The sequence below is a fragment of the Gobio gobio genome (genome assembly GCF_949357685.1).
Source record: "Gobio gobio genome assembly, chromosome: 10".
In the NCBI taxonomy this organism is placed as follows: Eukaryota; Metazoa; Chordata; class Actinopteri; order Cypriniformes; family Gobionidae; genus Gobio; species Gobio gobio.
The window spans coordinates 8539819-8558254 of NC_137116.1; the positions used below are offsets into that span (position 1 = coordinate 8539819).

Here is an 18436-nt window from a genome sequence, read left to right on the forward strand (position 1 = left end):
TTTAATCCACCCAAGCCGATCTGAGAAAGCAGCGGCTGGTAAACGTACGCCATTATTTCACCACAGGGTGTCAGTCATGGTCTTAACTAGTGAGCGCGATGCTGAAGTGTGAGACACTTGATCAATACGAACCTTTATTTATTTGTATTAAACATGTTGATCACTATTCTGTCATTTTTCATTGTCAGTCATTTTACTGTATGTTATAAACATGTTTATGCCCAAAACGCTTAATTAATATTCAAGGTAGTTCTAGTTGACTGTAATTTTCCTCTACTGTGTGCGCATCACTGTTTAAGATTAATTCAATATTTAACATTGTTAACGTTACATCCATTTAAGGCACGTACCGAGCATTCATTCTACTTAAGAAGGCTGGAATAAAAGCACCGGCGCACACAAATGATCATTTAAATGTTTAGTCAAATTAATTTAAAAATATGAACTCAATAGGTATAAAATATTATCAGTAAGAGAAAAACACTGCTAATGATGACGGCACTGGACTGCTGCAGGATAGTGGGGAGATATATTTATTATTCAGAATGCACAGGAAATATATTTATAGAAACATTTCAGTGCAAGGTGGTTCGGAGTTCTGCCGTGGCAGCTCGTATGGGTCAACGTTTTTGATATCAGCCAGCTTCTCTAAATACCTCAGCTTGGCGCTGGTAGTACGTTTCTCCCTGTAAGAGACCTCTTCTTCTCCATTTCTTCTAAGTTTTCTCGTAATTTCTCCGCTTAAACGCCTGCTCTGATCTCTGTATCGCTCTTACAATGTTACCCCTGACAACCGATAGCGTGGGATCCCAGAATGGTGTAGGGCTCAGACTCCGCCCACGACCATGACGTATCTCCTCATTCTCAATACCCGGGCCTTCACGGCCCAAGCGAATGCTCCACTCATGAACTGCGTGCTCACCAGTAAAACAACGTTTGCTCAAATCCAGTTCTTACATGAAATTTGCCTGTACTTGTTGTAGCTATTAAATGTAGCTATTTTGTTTAATATTTATGTTTAAATATTATAGTGCTATTTTAAATTTAATCTGAAAAGTGCATAGACAAAGTCAAAGACATAGGGTCAGAAATTATTTTTAATTTCTTTAAAGTTAATTTCGTTTTGTATAAATTTTAGACTATCTTAATTTTAATCAGTGTTCACTTTGCACATGAACTGGAGCGCGTCTCAAATAAACCCAAACTCAGCAGCTAGCCTACTTGCCTCACAGACATGAGAAGTAGGCCTATAGAAAGATTGAAATGTTCATTTTTAAACAAAAAATTTGAAATTAAAAGAAAAAGTCAAGCAAACAGTAGATTGATACGAACACATCTGAAAAATAGCGGAGAGCATGAGCTGATGCAGGGAAAGTGCATGATACAATTTGTCCTAAACATGACACATGTTTTATATTGAGGGCTTCAAAATAGTTAACATGTATAGTTTAAAGCAGCTTGCCCTTTCAGATGCTCTGGGAGATAGGCTGACAGGTATATTTACAAATAGCCTACTTGCGGTGTTTGTGGTGAGGTGTGGTGCTTTCCTCAGTGCATAACTTACATTTCACAGGTATATTCTCCATCTGTAAATGTTAGAGAGTTGTGCAAATATGTCCATTTTGCTGTCTGGAGAGGACGAGCTTCTGCAAGTGAATCTCCGCTAAAATTCAAGCTTCCGTGATCGAGCGCCGCCGCCTGTACGCGCGCCAAACAGACGGAGCGCAATAGAATAGGAACGCAATAATTCTAAAATATACATATTTCTAAAATATTTGTTGTTGGACAGTAAATGTGCCATATGTGGAATTTTAAACCCACAAGTAAATATATTTTTATGAAAGTGACCATTATGGGGTAATCAAGTATTCTAATAGCCTATGCTTTTTCAAAATTATTAATTTAGTTTTTGGCCAACGTATAAACCCCCTTTTTGCACAATGTATTGCATAGCCTACATTACATTCACTGTATTTCAATATCAACATTGCTTTTAGGACATCAGTGGGCAGGATGTGAGATAAAACTATTAAAATAAGTATAGATTTATTTTTTCCAAATAGAAAAACTTCGAAAATACCGGGATATATATATATACCGGGGTATATACCGTTTATCACCATTCAACCAAAAAAGTATTGGGTTTAAAAAAAATCGAATGATTCTGACAGTTTTTGCCATTGAAATGACTGGGAAAAAAGTGTCCCAATAACCCTGAATTCACCCCATACTCTTTGAAATCATAATTACATTGCATTATGTTGCTTGAAACCCCACATATTACAACATTCTTCATTAACAATTATTCAGTTATTTGTAACAATGCCATTGTAAAAATGCTTTTTGATAGTAACTTAGCTATATTTTCAAAAGGGTAGCTTGAATGTAACAACTAGTTTAACTTACAAGTAGCTTGTAAGTTAAAGTAGTTCTATTTAGACAAAATCATGCCTCTACATATACGCTTTAAAATTGTGTTGTGATGCATTGTGATGCATTTGGTCTTAATAGACAAAGAAATCAACTACAAAAAAACAATACTACCCCATTCAAATACTGATGCAGAGAGAATGTTTTCTGTGGTGAACCACTGAAGTGTGTGTGTGTGTGTGCGTGTGTATATATATATATATATATATATATATATATATATATATATATATATATATATATATATATATCCTCCTGGGACCCAGAAAAAAAAAGTTTTTTGAATTTAGTATTTTTTTATGTCATTACATTGTTTAGAGCATAAGAAACAAATGGAAAAAAAACATTTTTGAAAAATGATATTTTATTCATATGTTATGATATGTCCTCTGTAGTTGACACCAGGACTGAGTTGTTAAAAAAATTAAATGACATGAAATTGCATGTATAGGCAAAAACAATGGGATTTATTTTTAACTCATCAATCAATTTTTAGGTTTCAGGGTTTTTTTTAAACAAACTTTATTTAAAGATGATTCTGAACTATGTTATGAAAGATATAATGAAATGCATTCATATACCATTTTACTTTATGAAATATGTGGGTAAAATGACAATACTTGGATTTTCCCATTCAATACAATGTATCTATTCACTGCATCTAATTTGCATATTAATGTGTTCTTGGGAGGAAAAATTGGCAAAAATAAATAATATCTAATATTTCATAGGAATATTGATATGTAATTTCTTTCCCTGTTCACTTGTTATGTCTCCAAAATGCCTGATAATCATGATTTAAGTCCTGGTGTCCACTATAGTGGTCATTTATGAAATCAATGCCCTGTTCTGTAACAGAAAGTCATATTTTGATTAGAAACCCCATAACATTTTCCTGAGATGTTGATTTATAACAAACAATTTGAAAATTAATCAGATTTAAATAATAATTAAAAAATATGATCATATTTCCATAAGAGTGCTCAACATTAATGTCAGCCATTTTTAAAGACCAAGAAGAAGTTGTTGTCCTGGTGAAACCTTCAAACATTTGGTATCCCTGCAAAGCCCCGAATGTGCTCTTTACTGGACATCCAGACTGTGACATGTGACATGTATGATGTCAGAGAAATTCACTAAAATATAATGTCCACTACAGTGGACAAAAGTCTATTCTTGGGTCCCAGAAGGATATATATATATATCCTTCTGGGATTTGCATATTTGGGATTTGCATTTGCATATATATATATATATATATATATATATATATATATATATATATATATATATATATATATATATATATATATATGCAAATGCAAATCCCAAATATGCATATATATAGAGAGAGAGAGAGAGAGAGAGAGAGAGAGAGAGAGATAGATAGAATGTTTTCTGTGGTGAACCACTGAAGTGTGTGTGTGTGTGTGTGTGTGTGTGTGTGTGTGTGTGTGTGTGTGTGTGTGTGTGTGTGTGTGTGTGTGTGTGTGTGTGTGTGTGTGTGTGTGTGTGTGTGTGTGTGTGTGTGTGTGTGTGTGTGTGTGTGTGTGTTGGCAACTCTGCATTATGGCCACAGAGTGAACATAATTTCCTTTAAAGGGGTTTTGATTTTCATCACATGGTGCTCATTGCAGAGCCAATTTACATCCTGCTCCCTCTCTCTGGATGTCATTGGTGGATTTTGACCTAGTCTAGCTAGTCCACCTAGACCTAGTCAAGTGACCTTGGTTGGTTATCTTCGTAGATACAGAAACGTTCAGCGCGCGCGCACACACACACACACACACACACACACACACACACACACACACACACACACACATTACTCACCCGCCGTGTGTGGTCGGAGGACTGCAGGAACGATGAGATGAGGAGGACGGTCTCTGCTGCGACAGGCGTGTCAGTGCAGATCCCTTTAGCTTCTGGCACAGATGCTTTCAGCTGACGCTCCTGCGGGTCGCCGCCTCTCCTCGTGATCACTGGACAGTTCAGCCCACACTGCATTCTGGGTGATTTATAACAGTGAATGCTTTAGCGCAGTGGAATAAAATAACCGGTACTTTGAGTTCATCATATTTCCTTTTATTAACGCAACAGAGCTTAAATTACACTCAGTTTATTAGCAACCAAGCTCATGGGGGTAAATCACGATACCTTCCGTCACATGACTTCGTAGGTATTTGATCGATGCATTATGGGTGCAACTCAGCCAGCTTGAATTTGACATCTCAAATTAGTCTAGTAGTGGTTTGTAGTTGATGACCACAAGATCATGTGATAATTCTAAATCATTATTAGGTGAAATCATGCTTACTGTTACTTTTGTCTTTTTATGATTGATGGCGTTAAACTTTGTAAAAAAAAAAAAAAAAAAAAAAAGGAAAGTGTAGTTTTTATTTGACTTCTTTTCTGTTTTTACCTATTAACATTGATTTAATTATGTATACATTACATCTCAGTTGTATTTTCAATGTTCTTTCAACCCGAAAGTTAACTAGAATCAACACTATTATCTAACCTATAACTATTGATTTCTTTGTTGGAACTTTAACATCATTATAAAAAAAAAATGCAATAACATGAACATTGATTATTTTATTATGTTAACTTGCATTGATCTATAAGCATTGATCCCATTGTTCAACATTAACAGAGGGTACAAAAGTGATGATGAGCAAACAGCACTTTTAGTTAGTTCATTGCATTAACTTTTAGCATTATTTCAAAGTTTACTTGCAATCTGGGATATGATCAGCGAGTGAAAACACTGTTAATGAGAAAACTGCTGCAGGATAGTGGAGAAATTGTATTATTCAGGATTCACATTTGGAAAGACAAAAAATACATATTTATAGGAACGTTTCAGAAAGTTCGATTTTTATGATAAATCATGTTAATGCTGAAAATATGGTGTGCTGTTTTAAATAACTTGACAACCCTTAAAATCCCCATGAAAGCATGAATATGTTAGCCTTACTGTTATCTATAAGCTAGTGTGCTCCAAAACAATGACAATATTCACGTTTAGAAAATATATTCAAAATTAGTCTTTCACTTCTGCCAATATGGATCAATGATTTTGATGACATCACTCGGCACTTCCGCTTCTCATCAGATTTTCTGTCCAATCAAATGCTCTCTAGAATCTGAAGCCCCGCCCCCTACATTATAAACAGACAGTGCACTATGTATGAGATAGGGAACGATTCATACAGTGCCCTATATAGGGGATAGGGAACGATCCGACAGTGCACTAAATAGGGGATAGGGAACGATCAGACAGTGCACTAAATAGGGGATAGGGAACGATCAGACAGTGCACTAAATAGGGGATAGGGAACGATCAGACAGTGCACTCTATAGGGGATAGGGGACGATCAGACAGTGCACTATATAGGGGATAGGGAATGTTTAGACAGTGCACTATATAGGGGATAGGGGACGATCAGACAGTGCACTATATAGGGGATAGGAAACGATCCGACAGTGCACTATGTAGGGGATAGGGAACGGTCCGACAGTGCACTATATAGGGGATAGGGAACGATCCGACAGTGCACTATGTAGGGGATAGGGAACGATCCGACAGTGCACTATGTAGGGGATAGGGAACGATCCGACAGTGCACTATGTAGGGGATAGGGAACGATCCGACAGTGCACTATATAGGGGATAGGGAACGATCTGACAGTGCACTATGTAGGGGATAGGGAACGATCCGACAGTGCACTCTATAGGGGATAGGGAACGATCAGACAGTGCACTAAATAGGGGATAGGGAACGATCAGACAGTGCACTATATAGGGGATAGGGGACGATCAGACAGTGCACTATATAGGGGATAGGGAATGTTTAGACAGTGCACTATATAGGGGATAGGGGACGATCAGACAGTGCACTATATAGGGGATAGGAAACGATCCGACAGTGCACTATGTAGGGGATAGGGAACGGTCCGACAGTGCACTATATAGGGGATAGGGAACGATCCGACAGTGCACTATGTAGGGGATAGGGAACGATCTGACAGTGCACTATGTAGGGGATAGGGAACGATCCGACAGTGCACTATGTAGGGGATAGGGAACGATCCGACAGTGCACTATGTAGGGGATAGGGAACGATCCGACAGTGCACTATGTAGGGGATAGGGAACGATCTGACAGTGCACTATGTAGGGGATAGGGAACGATCCGACAGTGCACTATGTAGGGGATAGGGAACGATCCGACAGTGCACTATTTAGGGGATAGGGAACGACCAGACAGTGCACTATATAGGGAATAGGGAACGATTCAGACATTGCACTATATAGGGTATAGGGAACGAATTAGACAGTGTACTATATGTAAAGTACAGCACTTCATGTAAATGCATCCTATGGACTTACCAATGGGAAGTACTACATAGGGAATGGTCTCTGTGGAGAGCTCCACTTACTGGGGGGAGAGACTACCAACCACAGTGACTGGTGACGGAGTGTAGCTCCGGAAAACCGAACAGTGGAAAAATACACATATGGGAGCGCCATTAGGGAGTCAACAAATATGGCACACTTAATCCAAACACGAGCGGCATACCACAGGTCTGGTAATGAGTTCCTCCACCACACTCAACTACCGCATATGTGCTTAATGATAGAGAAAAGTGGTCCAGGTTTTACCAAACATGGGAAACTTACTTGGACCTAAAAAGCACACGTTATCACCTCGGAGAGGGGCACTGACATGGAAATTGGTTCCATATGGAGATTATACAAACTCATAAAGGTGTTGGGTGTAGCCCAGCCAGCAGCTCTAGTGTCTGTTAACGATGCACCATACACAAAAGCTGAAGAGGCTGCAACGCCCCTGGTGGAGTGAGCCCTCACTCCCAAAGGGGACAGTAAACCCTAGGGCTGGTAGGCCAGGAGGAATGGCATCCAAAATCCTGTGGACCATCCTTTGCTTGAAGACAGCCTTCCCCTCCTGCCATCCTTCAAAGCAGACAAAGAGCTAATCTGATCTTCTACAGCTGTGTGTGCGATCCAGGTAAATGCGCCAGCCGAGCACTAGGCACAACAGAGATAGGGCTGGGTCTCCCTTATCAGAAGGGATAATTTAAAAGGTTACCACTTGATCCCTAAAATGGGTATTTGAGAGTCATAGGCACATATCCAGAGAGGGCACTGACTGTAAAGGCTCAAACTTATATCTCTGAAGGGCCTGTAAAACCACCAAGAGATCCCATTAGGAGATTAGGCGCAGTCTCTGAGGATTTAGCCTCCTCACACTTCTTAGGAACCTAATGACAAGGTCGTGGTTTCCTACCAATCTGCTATCCAAGCAATTCATCACTGAACGTGCACAACATTCTGAAAGAAGTTCTGTCATTGCGACTGTATATATCTGTCATGCCCACTGGATCCTCGTCAATAGGGCACATATGCGCTGAATACTTCGCAAGTAAACTAACCTTGGAACATAACCTGCTCCGGAGTTGCTATGACTACTTATATACCCCAAAAGTTACCTCAGTTTTTGGAACCATATTTTGAAATTATCCGCTCATGAGTAAACTTACCTGGGTATGTCACATAACCTGCTTTCTGGAAATCCCCCAGATAAACGGGAAATCAAACACGGTATGCAGAACAACACCAATATGATAATGAGAACAGGCAAAGACAAACCAAAACTGAGGGCTATACAAGGCAAAACACTAGGGATATGAGGTGAGCTGAGCAGAAACCAAGTAAACTGAACTGAGACCAGTGCAAAAACTAAACTCCAATCAAAACTCAGACAGACCCCTTACAATGACCATATTAGCCCGGTTCTGTCAACACTGCATTGTCCCTATTAAACATGTCATACATTTTAAACTCCTGCTGATTGCTTACAAAGCTCCAAATGGTGTATCTCCTCGGTACTTGAGCGAGCTCTTAACGCATTATACTCCTTCATGTCTATAGCGGTCTCAAAGTTCTGGCTAGTCGATAAAACCTAGAATGTGAAAATCAACTATGGGCGGTAAATCTTTTTCCTATTAACACCTTAATTCTGGAATAGTCTTCCTAGCATTGTCCGGGAAACAGACACAGTCTGTCAGACTAAAATCAAGACTAAAACACATCTCATTAACCTGGCAAACACATAACATGGATCTAGTCTGTATCCAGATCAGATAGTGGACCTGCGCCTAGACACAAGCACAACAAATGAATGTCAGCAGAGAACATGACAACTATAGACGAGCCCTAGAGACAGATTCCCTTTGAAGACCTCGTCGACACATAGCCATCAGCACAGATCCTCAGCAAAGACCACAAGAACCATACAAGTCCTCTGCATGGCCAGCTTCAACTCCCACCATATGCCGGCCTAATGTATCTCAGTCTTCAAGCAGAAGGAACTAGATGAAATATTCTGAATGCTAACAATCCACAATCCACACTGTCTCAACCACAGGCTCTACACCAATATACCTAAACTCGCTTGTTCAGACTTACGCACCTGATCCAGGAGCTTGCGTTCTGCAAGTGAACGACGCGTCGTAGTGCCATCCCAAAGAGGCACGAAATCACTCTCTCTGACCTTTTCCTGGACCGTTCCCAATTGGTGGAACCACATGCCTACACCCTTAAAAATAAAGGTGCCAGGAAGAACCAGAAAGGGGGTTTCACATACCCCTTTTCCACCAAGGCAGTTTGAGTGCTGGTTCGGAGCTAGAGCCTAGTTTCAAATCGGTTCTTTGTCTTTCGACACCCAAAGCACCAACTCTGAACCAGGAAAAGTGGTTCTTAAGTAGCACCAAAACATTGCTGGTCTAGAAGTAAGAACCGGTTGTGTCAGGGGCTGGGGTTACCATGACCAACAAGACGAACACAAACTTGTGACCGCCATTTTTGAAATAGCTGCTAATCGAGCTAAAAGCTGCTCGATTGTAATCTCTGTCTATACAAATTACGGCAAGCTGCACGAATGCATTGGATTCGCTGTGTTTTGATGCCGGTGTAGGTTCGCAAAGCCATGTGCATAACGCAACGTTCGCCATTGTTGATGGAAGACTTTGATGACATCAAAGTACAACGAGACGACTCATTGCTTTTTCTTATGCTTTTGAATCGCTCTTGCTGTATTTTGATATCATACGCTGATCGGTCTGTGCAGCGCCGATGCATCTCGAACAAGCCTGGTGTGTTTGTGTTTCCCGCTGCTTCGCTAGCGTTGCTGAGAAAGATGAGACGTACACAGTGACGCAAGACCTGGCTCTGTGGTGGCTCTCTAGCATGTGGAAAGGCAAACCGGTTCTTAGAAGGCTTGTCAGTCGAACCAACTCTGAACCGGCACTAGCACTGGCTCTGAACTAGCACCCGGTTCATGCTGGTGGAAAAGGGGTAACAGTGATGCCATAGAAGAACCATTTTTGGTTCCCTGAAGAACCATTTTGTGAATGGTTCTTTAAAGAACCATTTTTTAAAAAACAATTTTATAGTCTAAAGAACCTTTCTGTGCTACAAATAACCTTTTATGCAATGAAAAGTTTATTTGGATATTAAAGGTTCTTCATGGAACCATACATCCCACCAAAGAACAATTTAAGAACCTTTATTTTTAAGAGTGTAAGATCTCAATTCGAGCAGCCGAGTCTGTAGCCATTTTCAAAAAAAAGACACATCCTTTCCAGGAGCACCTGACCAATTAAGACCAGCTCTTAAAGGCATAGTTCACCCAAAAATGAAAATTAGCCCATGATTTACTCACCCTCAAGTCATCCGAGGTGTATATGACATTCTTCTTTCAGACGAATAAAATCAGAGTTATATTAAAAAGTCCAGGCTAATCCAAGCATTATAATGGCAGTGACTGTTGCTCTGTTTTTGAAGTCCATAAAAAGTGCATCTGTCTGTCGAATAACGTGCTCCACGCGGCTCTGGGGTGTTAATAAAGGCCTTCTGAAGCGAATCAATGCGTTTGTGTAAGAAAAATATCCATATTTAAAACTTAATAAAGTAAAGTTTTGGCCGACCGCCTTCCCTGTTCAATATATGGAAAAATTGTTGAAAGTTCCCCTGCCGATCGAAAGACTAACGCGACCAGATACGCCCGTCATGACGTCACATACGCATCTTGAGTTTCACTTTCAACTTTCAACACTTTTCCACGGAAGGCAATCGGCTGGAACTTTACTTTATAAAGTTTTAAATATGGATATTTTTCTTACACAAACGCAGCGATTCGCTTCAGAAGGCCTTTGGTAACACCCCGGAGCCGCGTGGAGCACGTTATTCGATGGACAGGTGCATTTTTTGTGGACTTCAAAAACAGAGCAACTATTACTGCCATTATAATGCTTGGATTAGCCAGGACTTTTTTAATATAACTCTGATTATATTCGTCTGAAAGAAGAATGTCATATACACCTAGGATGACTTGAGGGTGAGTAAATCATGGGCTAATTTTCATTTTTGGGTGAACTATCCCTTTAACTAACTTTTCTATTCTGTTCTACTCTAAACTGTTATATATATATATATATAATGTGTGTTCATGGCAGACTAAATGAGACTTGTTACAGCACTTTCATGCTGTTGCCCCTTGTTGTTTTGATTGCTTCTATTGCTCTCCTCACTTTGGATAAAAGTGTCTGCTAAATGATTAAATGTAATGTAAATGTACAGTTAAAGTAAACCTATCACTCTGTATTGGGTGTGTGCACACTCACATTTTCTGTTTTTTAATGGTGGTTAATTCAGTTTTTACTATTTCGCTGGGATTTACATTTCGTCGCATTAGTGTCGGCAAACCTAACCCACACACAGAGCATTGCATCAGCCATTCAGTGCTGTATGAAAGTGGCATTGTGTTGAGCTGAATCACATCAATGCAGGCTGTGTGACAGCACCTCTGTGGGCCGTGATCCAGTGTGTTCTGGAGAGGAGAGGAGGGTGGCACAGCTACAGACTGACCTACACATGCTCTTCTAGTGGCCGTGCATTTGTATATTGCTTGGCTTTAGATTTGTATGCAGATATTAATCGCCTATTATTTGAGTTGTGCTATGGTCAAGTAAAATCCGGGAACCAGAGCCCAACATACTCCTTATAGAGACCGTCTATCTATAATACAGATTTGTGAAAGTAGCATATAATCTTAAAATCACTGTCAGACTATTAGGTGAAGAATTAAATTGCCATTTCTGTATTGAGAAATCATTAGGTAATTGATGAAAATGTATAATATCCTTTAAGAGTATGCGATATTGCTCGCATTAGTGCAGGTGTGGGTTTGATCTCCCAATTTTGCAAAAAAAAAAAAACGCTTCATTTTGTTGTTCACAGCAGAATTTTGTTAATGGCTCAGTCAAGCAACATAAAGGAAGAAATTACAATGACAGATTATTTGTTCATTCGATTTTCACAATATATTTTTGTGAATTTACCCATCTTTTATAGGTTTAATGGATTCGTTGTAACATCGCAAGCTAAAACAACCATATTTGGTATGTCTGTATTGAAATCAAACATGGAAAATATCATACTTAACACAAAACGTACTGTCAGACCACTTCACATGCAAGATATTAGCTTTTACTCAATTGCTAAATTAAATTGTGACATCAAATGCAGTGCATAATAAAGCATATAAAAAATGATGTTTACCAATTGCTGTTTATAAAAAGGTAATTGCAAGAATACTCCAGGCGAAAGACACAGGAAGTTGTACAGTACTCACATGGGTCATGCAGTTCCCTCTCTGTTGTGTGAACATGTGGAGGAGACGCGTCATACTGGTGATCTGACCAACACTGACCATCAGTCAACCCACTGTGACTGTGGACCAATGACAATAATGCGTGTGTGTGTGTTTGTTTTTGTGATTTATGAGGGCACAAATATGTATAATGACATGGGTATTACACTGCTATTATGACGTAAACATGAAATATGATGACATTTCATATGTCCTCATATTTAAAATAGCTTTAAAAACATACTAAACAATGTTTTATTAAAAATGTAAAAATGCAGAATGTTGCCAGTGATGGGTAGGTTTAGGGGTGGTGTAGGGGGATAGAATGTACAGTTTGTACAGTATAAAAACCATTACACCTATGAACCATTACGCGTCATACTGGTGATCTGACCAACACTGACCATCAGTCAACCCACTGTGACTTGGGACCATTGACAATAATGCGTGTGTGGGTGTGTGTGTGAGAGAGGGGAGGTATACTAATATGGTACTTTACTTTTGGTACTAAGTACACTGTTAAGAATTTTAGTGTAAAATGACAGTATATTCCAGGTTAATATTTGCATTACCTTCACAGTAACTTCCCAGTAGGACTTCTCTTGTATCCAACGGCACTTTTTTTTTAGATTTCTTGTCAAATCTACAGTACTTTGCTTGCAATTGTAGTCAAGATTTTACAGTTTTATTTTAAAACAACTTTTACTGTAAAATGCAAGCTAAAAATGACTGTTTAATGACATCATAATGAGTTTCTGTGCATATGAAGGCACCCAGCATGCAATGCTGCACACATAGACTATGCCGTGGAGTTTTACATACTTGTTGATAAACTTATTTTCAGTTCACTTTTAGCCGTTTGTGTTGTTAATTTATTTTGTAATGTTCAGAGTTAATTTTTTTTTTATTCGTTGTGTCACAATTGAAGTGTTTTTAATGTCAAGTATTAATGTCACGTCTTTCAAAGATGAATCTCTGTAGTTGCTTCACTATTGTGAAAAAGATCTACAAACATTCATGAAGTTATTGGTAAATCCTCACGCTTAAATAATGCTAAAATAAAATCTCCACATCCATGCTAGTTTGACTAACGTAAAATCAGCCAGGTAGCTTATTTCATATTCTAGCTTGGCAATTTTTATAGTGTATATTTTGCTGCTTATAGTTTTATTTTGTTTTTAAAGGGGCACTTCAGCACTGGGAAGATGAATGTGTATTTAAACTGGGTCATTTATGTAGTAGAAATGTGAAATTATTTTAGAAGTTGGTGCCTTCTAGACTGAGAAAAGACAGAACATTTATTTTTGGCTCATATGGATGAAAGATAACAACTCAGTATTAATTATATCTACAAACATTTATGAATTTTAAATAAGTTATTGGTAAATGCTCACGTTAAAATAAATGATCCGCATTCATTCTAGTTTGACTAACGTAAAATCAGCCAGGTAGCTTATTTCATATTCTAGTTTGGCAATTTTTATAGTGTATAATTTGCTGCTTATAGTTTTGCTTTGTTTTTAATAAGAGAGTATTCATACAGCATGGTACGCACACGTCACGTTAAATAAAATATCTGAGTCCCTTTTTCATGATTGATATGCATGCAGTGAAATTCATACAGCATAATATTCTTGGTCCATTAAAGTGTTGTGAAAATTATCAAAAATGCTGGCACTGGCTGTCAATTAAAAAAACAAAACACTGTCCGGGAAAGAATGATCAATTTATATTTTTAATGTAAGATCATAAATGTTTTGCTTAAATCTGAGTTATTACTTTTAATGTGAATAATGAGTGTGTTTCTTTCAATATTAATCTAGCGATTAATGACACGTTCCATTCTGACAATTTTTGGCCTTAGTAGGCTTACTGTAATAGCCAGTGTTTGCTCATACACACAGATTACAAGATGTCAATCCAATTGATGGGATTGCACTTTAAAATCTTTTGAATGCTGGGTATGTTTTCTGTTAAAGGGGACAAGTACTCTTCACATATAATATAATATAAATCTCTGGTGTCCCAGAGTGTGTCTAAAGTTTCAGCTCAAAATACCCCACAGATCATTTATTATAGCTTGTCAAATTTGCCCTAACGACACAGCTCTTGTCTCTGTGAATACAGTCAGGTAACTTTAGCCACATTAGCCGTACAGCATTCTAGAAAGCTCATTCAGAAAGGAAATGTGCAAACATTCACCAAATATGAAGCGTCATCCTTACTGGTTCTGGATATGAAGAACACAAAGAGTTGGTTTTGACCCGTCCTTTAGAAACAAGTTTTTTCTCAAATCCAGTGGTGTACTTAGGCTCGTTGGTTAAGCAGCAGTGGTGGAATGTAACAAAGTACAAATACTTTGTTACTTTACTTAAGTCAAGTCAAGTCAACTTTATATATCACTTTTACAGAGCTGCCAACTTTTCGAAAAATCTTGGAGTGAGGTTTGGTGGGGCCAACAAAAATTTTGTTGCGGTACAAAGCTAATTTTTTTTGCCTCATTCAGCATATATATATATATATATATATATATATATATATATATATATATATATATATATATATATATATATATATATATATATATATATATATATATATATATATATATATAGTAGTATTGTTTTTTTGTTGTTGATTTCTTCGTCTATTAAGACTAAATTTCGTCTATTAAGACTAAATTAATAATTTTGAAAAAGCATAGGCTATTAGAATACTTGATTACCCCATAATGGTCACTTTCATAAAAATATATTTACTTGTGGGTTTAAAATTCCACATATGGCACATTTACTGTCCAACAACAAATATTTTAGAAATATGTATATTTTAGTCAGAATTATTGCGTTCCTATTCTATTGCGCTCCGTCTGTTTGGCTTTAAAGAAATTCAAAATCATTTCTGACCCTATGTCTTTGACTTTGTCTATGCACTTTTCAGATTAAATTTAAAATAGCACTATAATATGTAAACATAAATATTAAACAAAATAGCTACATTTAATAGCTACAACAAGTACAGGCAAATTTCATGTAAGATCTGGATTTGAGCAAACGTTGTTTTACTGGTGAGCGCGCAGTTCATGAGTGGAGCGTTCGCTTGGGCCGTGAGATTGAGCTGAGCGTCACACCGCACCGCTTAGCTCATTACAGGCTCGTTTTCGTCAGAACCCAAAACCGAATGTAGCTTTTCGTCGCACGACGCCGTATTTATTTGCACATTTATCTTGAACCCCCTCACTGAAGAGTAGTATGAAGCTGCAGACTCGGAGCCTGCTGCATCTACAGTCCCGCACCCAGAGTCCCGCATTCTCAGGCCCCTCGTTTTTCGAGACAGCGCCTTCTATCAAATTGGATCGTGTAAACAATGCAATTGCAATGTGAAGGATTTAGGCCGAAACGTGAGTATCATCAATTTTATTTAACACATTTATTTTTTAATCAAACCACTTTATAGCTCATCGACACCAACATGAATAGCTCATTTAATATTTGTAAAGATAGTTTTTTCCCGAAAATACTTTTTATAGCTTAGCAGACTTTTTGTAGACAAGCCATTGTAAAATCCGATTAAAATTAAGGTAGACCAATTAAATACACTGAGTGTGATTGATTAATATCAAAGAATGTCATCATTCATTATTTAATCAGATTTACAGTTTGACCTTTTTTTATTACCTTTTATCTTAAAACTATAAATTGAATTAATTAATGTCAAATGGAGTAATTTTTTACTTTATATAATTTATGTAGCCTACTTAAATGAGTAGCCTATACTTATAAAACTTACATATTAAAATTAATCCATGTTAATTAAACTGTGATATGAAGTTGTTGATATGAAGGATCCTGCAAATGGTGAAATAACTGTATCTGAATATATGTGAATATATATATATATATATATATATATATATATATATATATATATATAATGAATATAAATATAAATGTATATAATATGAATATGAAATAATGTATATAAAATAACACTTTTTGTTTGCCCCACAGGATGTTCTCAATGGGAAACCAAAGTGGTTTCCCCCAAAGCCACGTGTGCCAGTCTACAAGGACAATAAGCAACAGCAGACATTCTGCACCTCAAAGCTCTGCTGGATAAGTCTAAAACTCAACTGAACTTCACAGATGAAGTGGAGTTAATTTGTAGTTTTCTTTTCCTGAGGTGGGCCCAAACATGTTTGTCAATTGGATTGTTTCTATTATTGCCATATATGCAATGTTTTATATGTTAATTAATTAATTAATTTATATGGACAGGCCATCATTCATGGCCTATGTGAGATGCAGGCATTTTCCTGGCAGGAGCTGAGGAGGTGTTCCTCAGTGGCCTTACTTATCACCCTAGGTATGCTTGTAATTTGCATTTGCAAAAAATATATAATTTATTATTACACAATATTTTTGACAATGGCAATCATTTTAGTGAAGTCGAGGAATTTGACAGAGCGATTGCCAAACGAATGAAAAAACAGTCACCTAGCAGAGAGTAAAGTTATTATTTTACCTTATGTAATTGAAGATGTAAAGTAAAGTCACTAACAAAATTCTTTCTTACTTTTTTCTTTTCTTTGTCCTTTTTACAGCAACATGATGTTTAGGTGATCGTTAAATAAAGTACAGAATTGTTTATTATTGGTGTTTTGTCTATTCTTATTTGAGTTTTGAGCTTTGCATTGCATTCAAAATATAAAAAAAAAAAACGTTTTTGGCATGGTATAGCCTATGTTAATTAGACCATTAGGTTGAACTGAAAGAAACATTGGAATTTGAAAAACATTGAGGCAATATAATAATCACACAATATTAATATTGATAATAAGATAGTTCAATCTGTAATTGTATCTCTTCCATCAGTAATTTTCTTTCGATTAGGCTAGCCTACCACACACAAAAAATAACTACTGGGTAATTTGTTAGTCAGAGAACACAGTGTGTTTTTTGGAACATGCACTGAGCAGGGAACGCAAATATGTTATTTTGTAATTATTTTGTGTTAATTTATGTGAAAAACTTTAAAAGAAGCGAGACCGTTATATTGCATCCGGAGTCTGAATGCGGGACTCTGTGTGCAGGTGTTATACGATCTTCCGAACAGCAGGAGGCGCTGTCTCGAAAAATGAGGGGCCTGAGAATGCGGGACTCTGGGTGCGGGACTGTATATGCAGCAGGCTCCGAGTCTGCAGCTTCATAATGTTGTCACTGAAAGCATAACTACCGTAGTCCATAACGAGTAGCTGGTAACTGTAGATCTATAAACTCATCTTTCAGGCATTACTTAAGTAGAATCAGTAGTGCATACTTTTTACTTCTACTTCGTTACATTTTGCAGCAATTATTATACTTTCTACTGTACTACATTTCTACAATGTTTCGTTACATTTTCGTTACATTTTTTTTCCCGTTACAATCAGTTTCAGGGCTCGACATTAATGAGTGTCCTCTTGAAATGAACTGACGGTAATGTTGCGCTGTTGAGGTTCGCGCAGCCTCATGAGGAGAAATTGAAACAAATCAGCGCCGCTCACACAGAGAAACTCAGTCACATACTGCAGTAATGATTCCAAATGTGGAGTTTTTATATTTAATAATATATTTAATAATAATAATACAGTCAAAAACATCAAACGACCATGAGTGCTGTTTTCCTGAATGCCATCACGACTGAAAATGTGTCACTGATTTCATATGACACTGACAGTTCCTTAATTAACAAAAAGTTACTTACATTTTAGATGCAATATATTGACTGTTTTTGTTCTATTTCAGCAGCGAAAATAGTTGCAAACAAAGCAGCAACAGAGCGTTACTTAATGATTCAGTGTTTTGAATGAATTAAAGATTTTGGAGAATTCTTGAACAAATCAGCGAATCGACTCAACGAATCGACTCGACTCAATGATTCACTCATTAATACCGGTCGCCACCTACTGGCAGTTTAGTTTCATGTTAAAACTTTCTTTCCAACATTTCTTATTTGTATTCAAAAGAATATTTAAAACAATCACATAACATCTAATTAAGTTGTAATTTTTCAGTGTAAATTATTTCATTTGATTGGTAACAGCCCTATATTGTCTTATTCTAATTTAATGTATTGATACAATTTAAGAATATAAAAGGAAAGCTGAAGCATATCCTATATTTGATAAGATTAGGGGAAAAATGCCCTTTATAAAAGGTAAAAATATCATAAATATGCAGATTTAAATACGTCAAAGATCTTCACTGAACATTATAGTGAGAATATT

At 37.2% G+C, this 18436-nt stretch overlaps 1 protein-coding gene across 1 annotated transcript in view; it reads right to left on the minus strand.

Annotated features, from left to right (window-relative positions):
• The window catches only part of tmcc1a (transmembrane and coiled-coil domain family 1a), a 65479-nt gene extending 53272 nt beyond the window's left edge, over window positions 1-12207 (minus strand). Inside the window, exons 1-2 of the mRNA XM_079827023.1 lie at window positions 12151-12207; window positions 4264-4438 (exon numbers count right to left, since the gene is read on the minus strand). Of these exons, the coding sequence (XP_079683149.1) occupies window positions 4264-4437 (174 nt within the window). The 5' untranslated portion in view covers window position 4438; window positions 12151-12207. The remainder of the gene's footprint in view (window positions 1-4263; window positions 4439-12150) is intronic.
• Between the last annotated feature and the right edge of the window lie 6229 nt (window positions 12208-18436).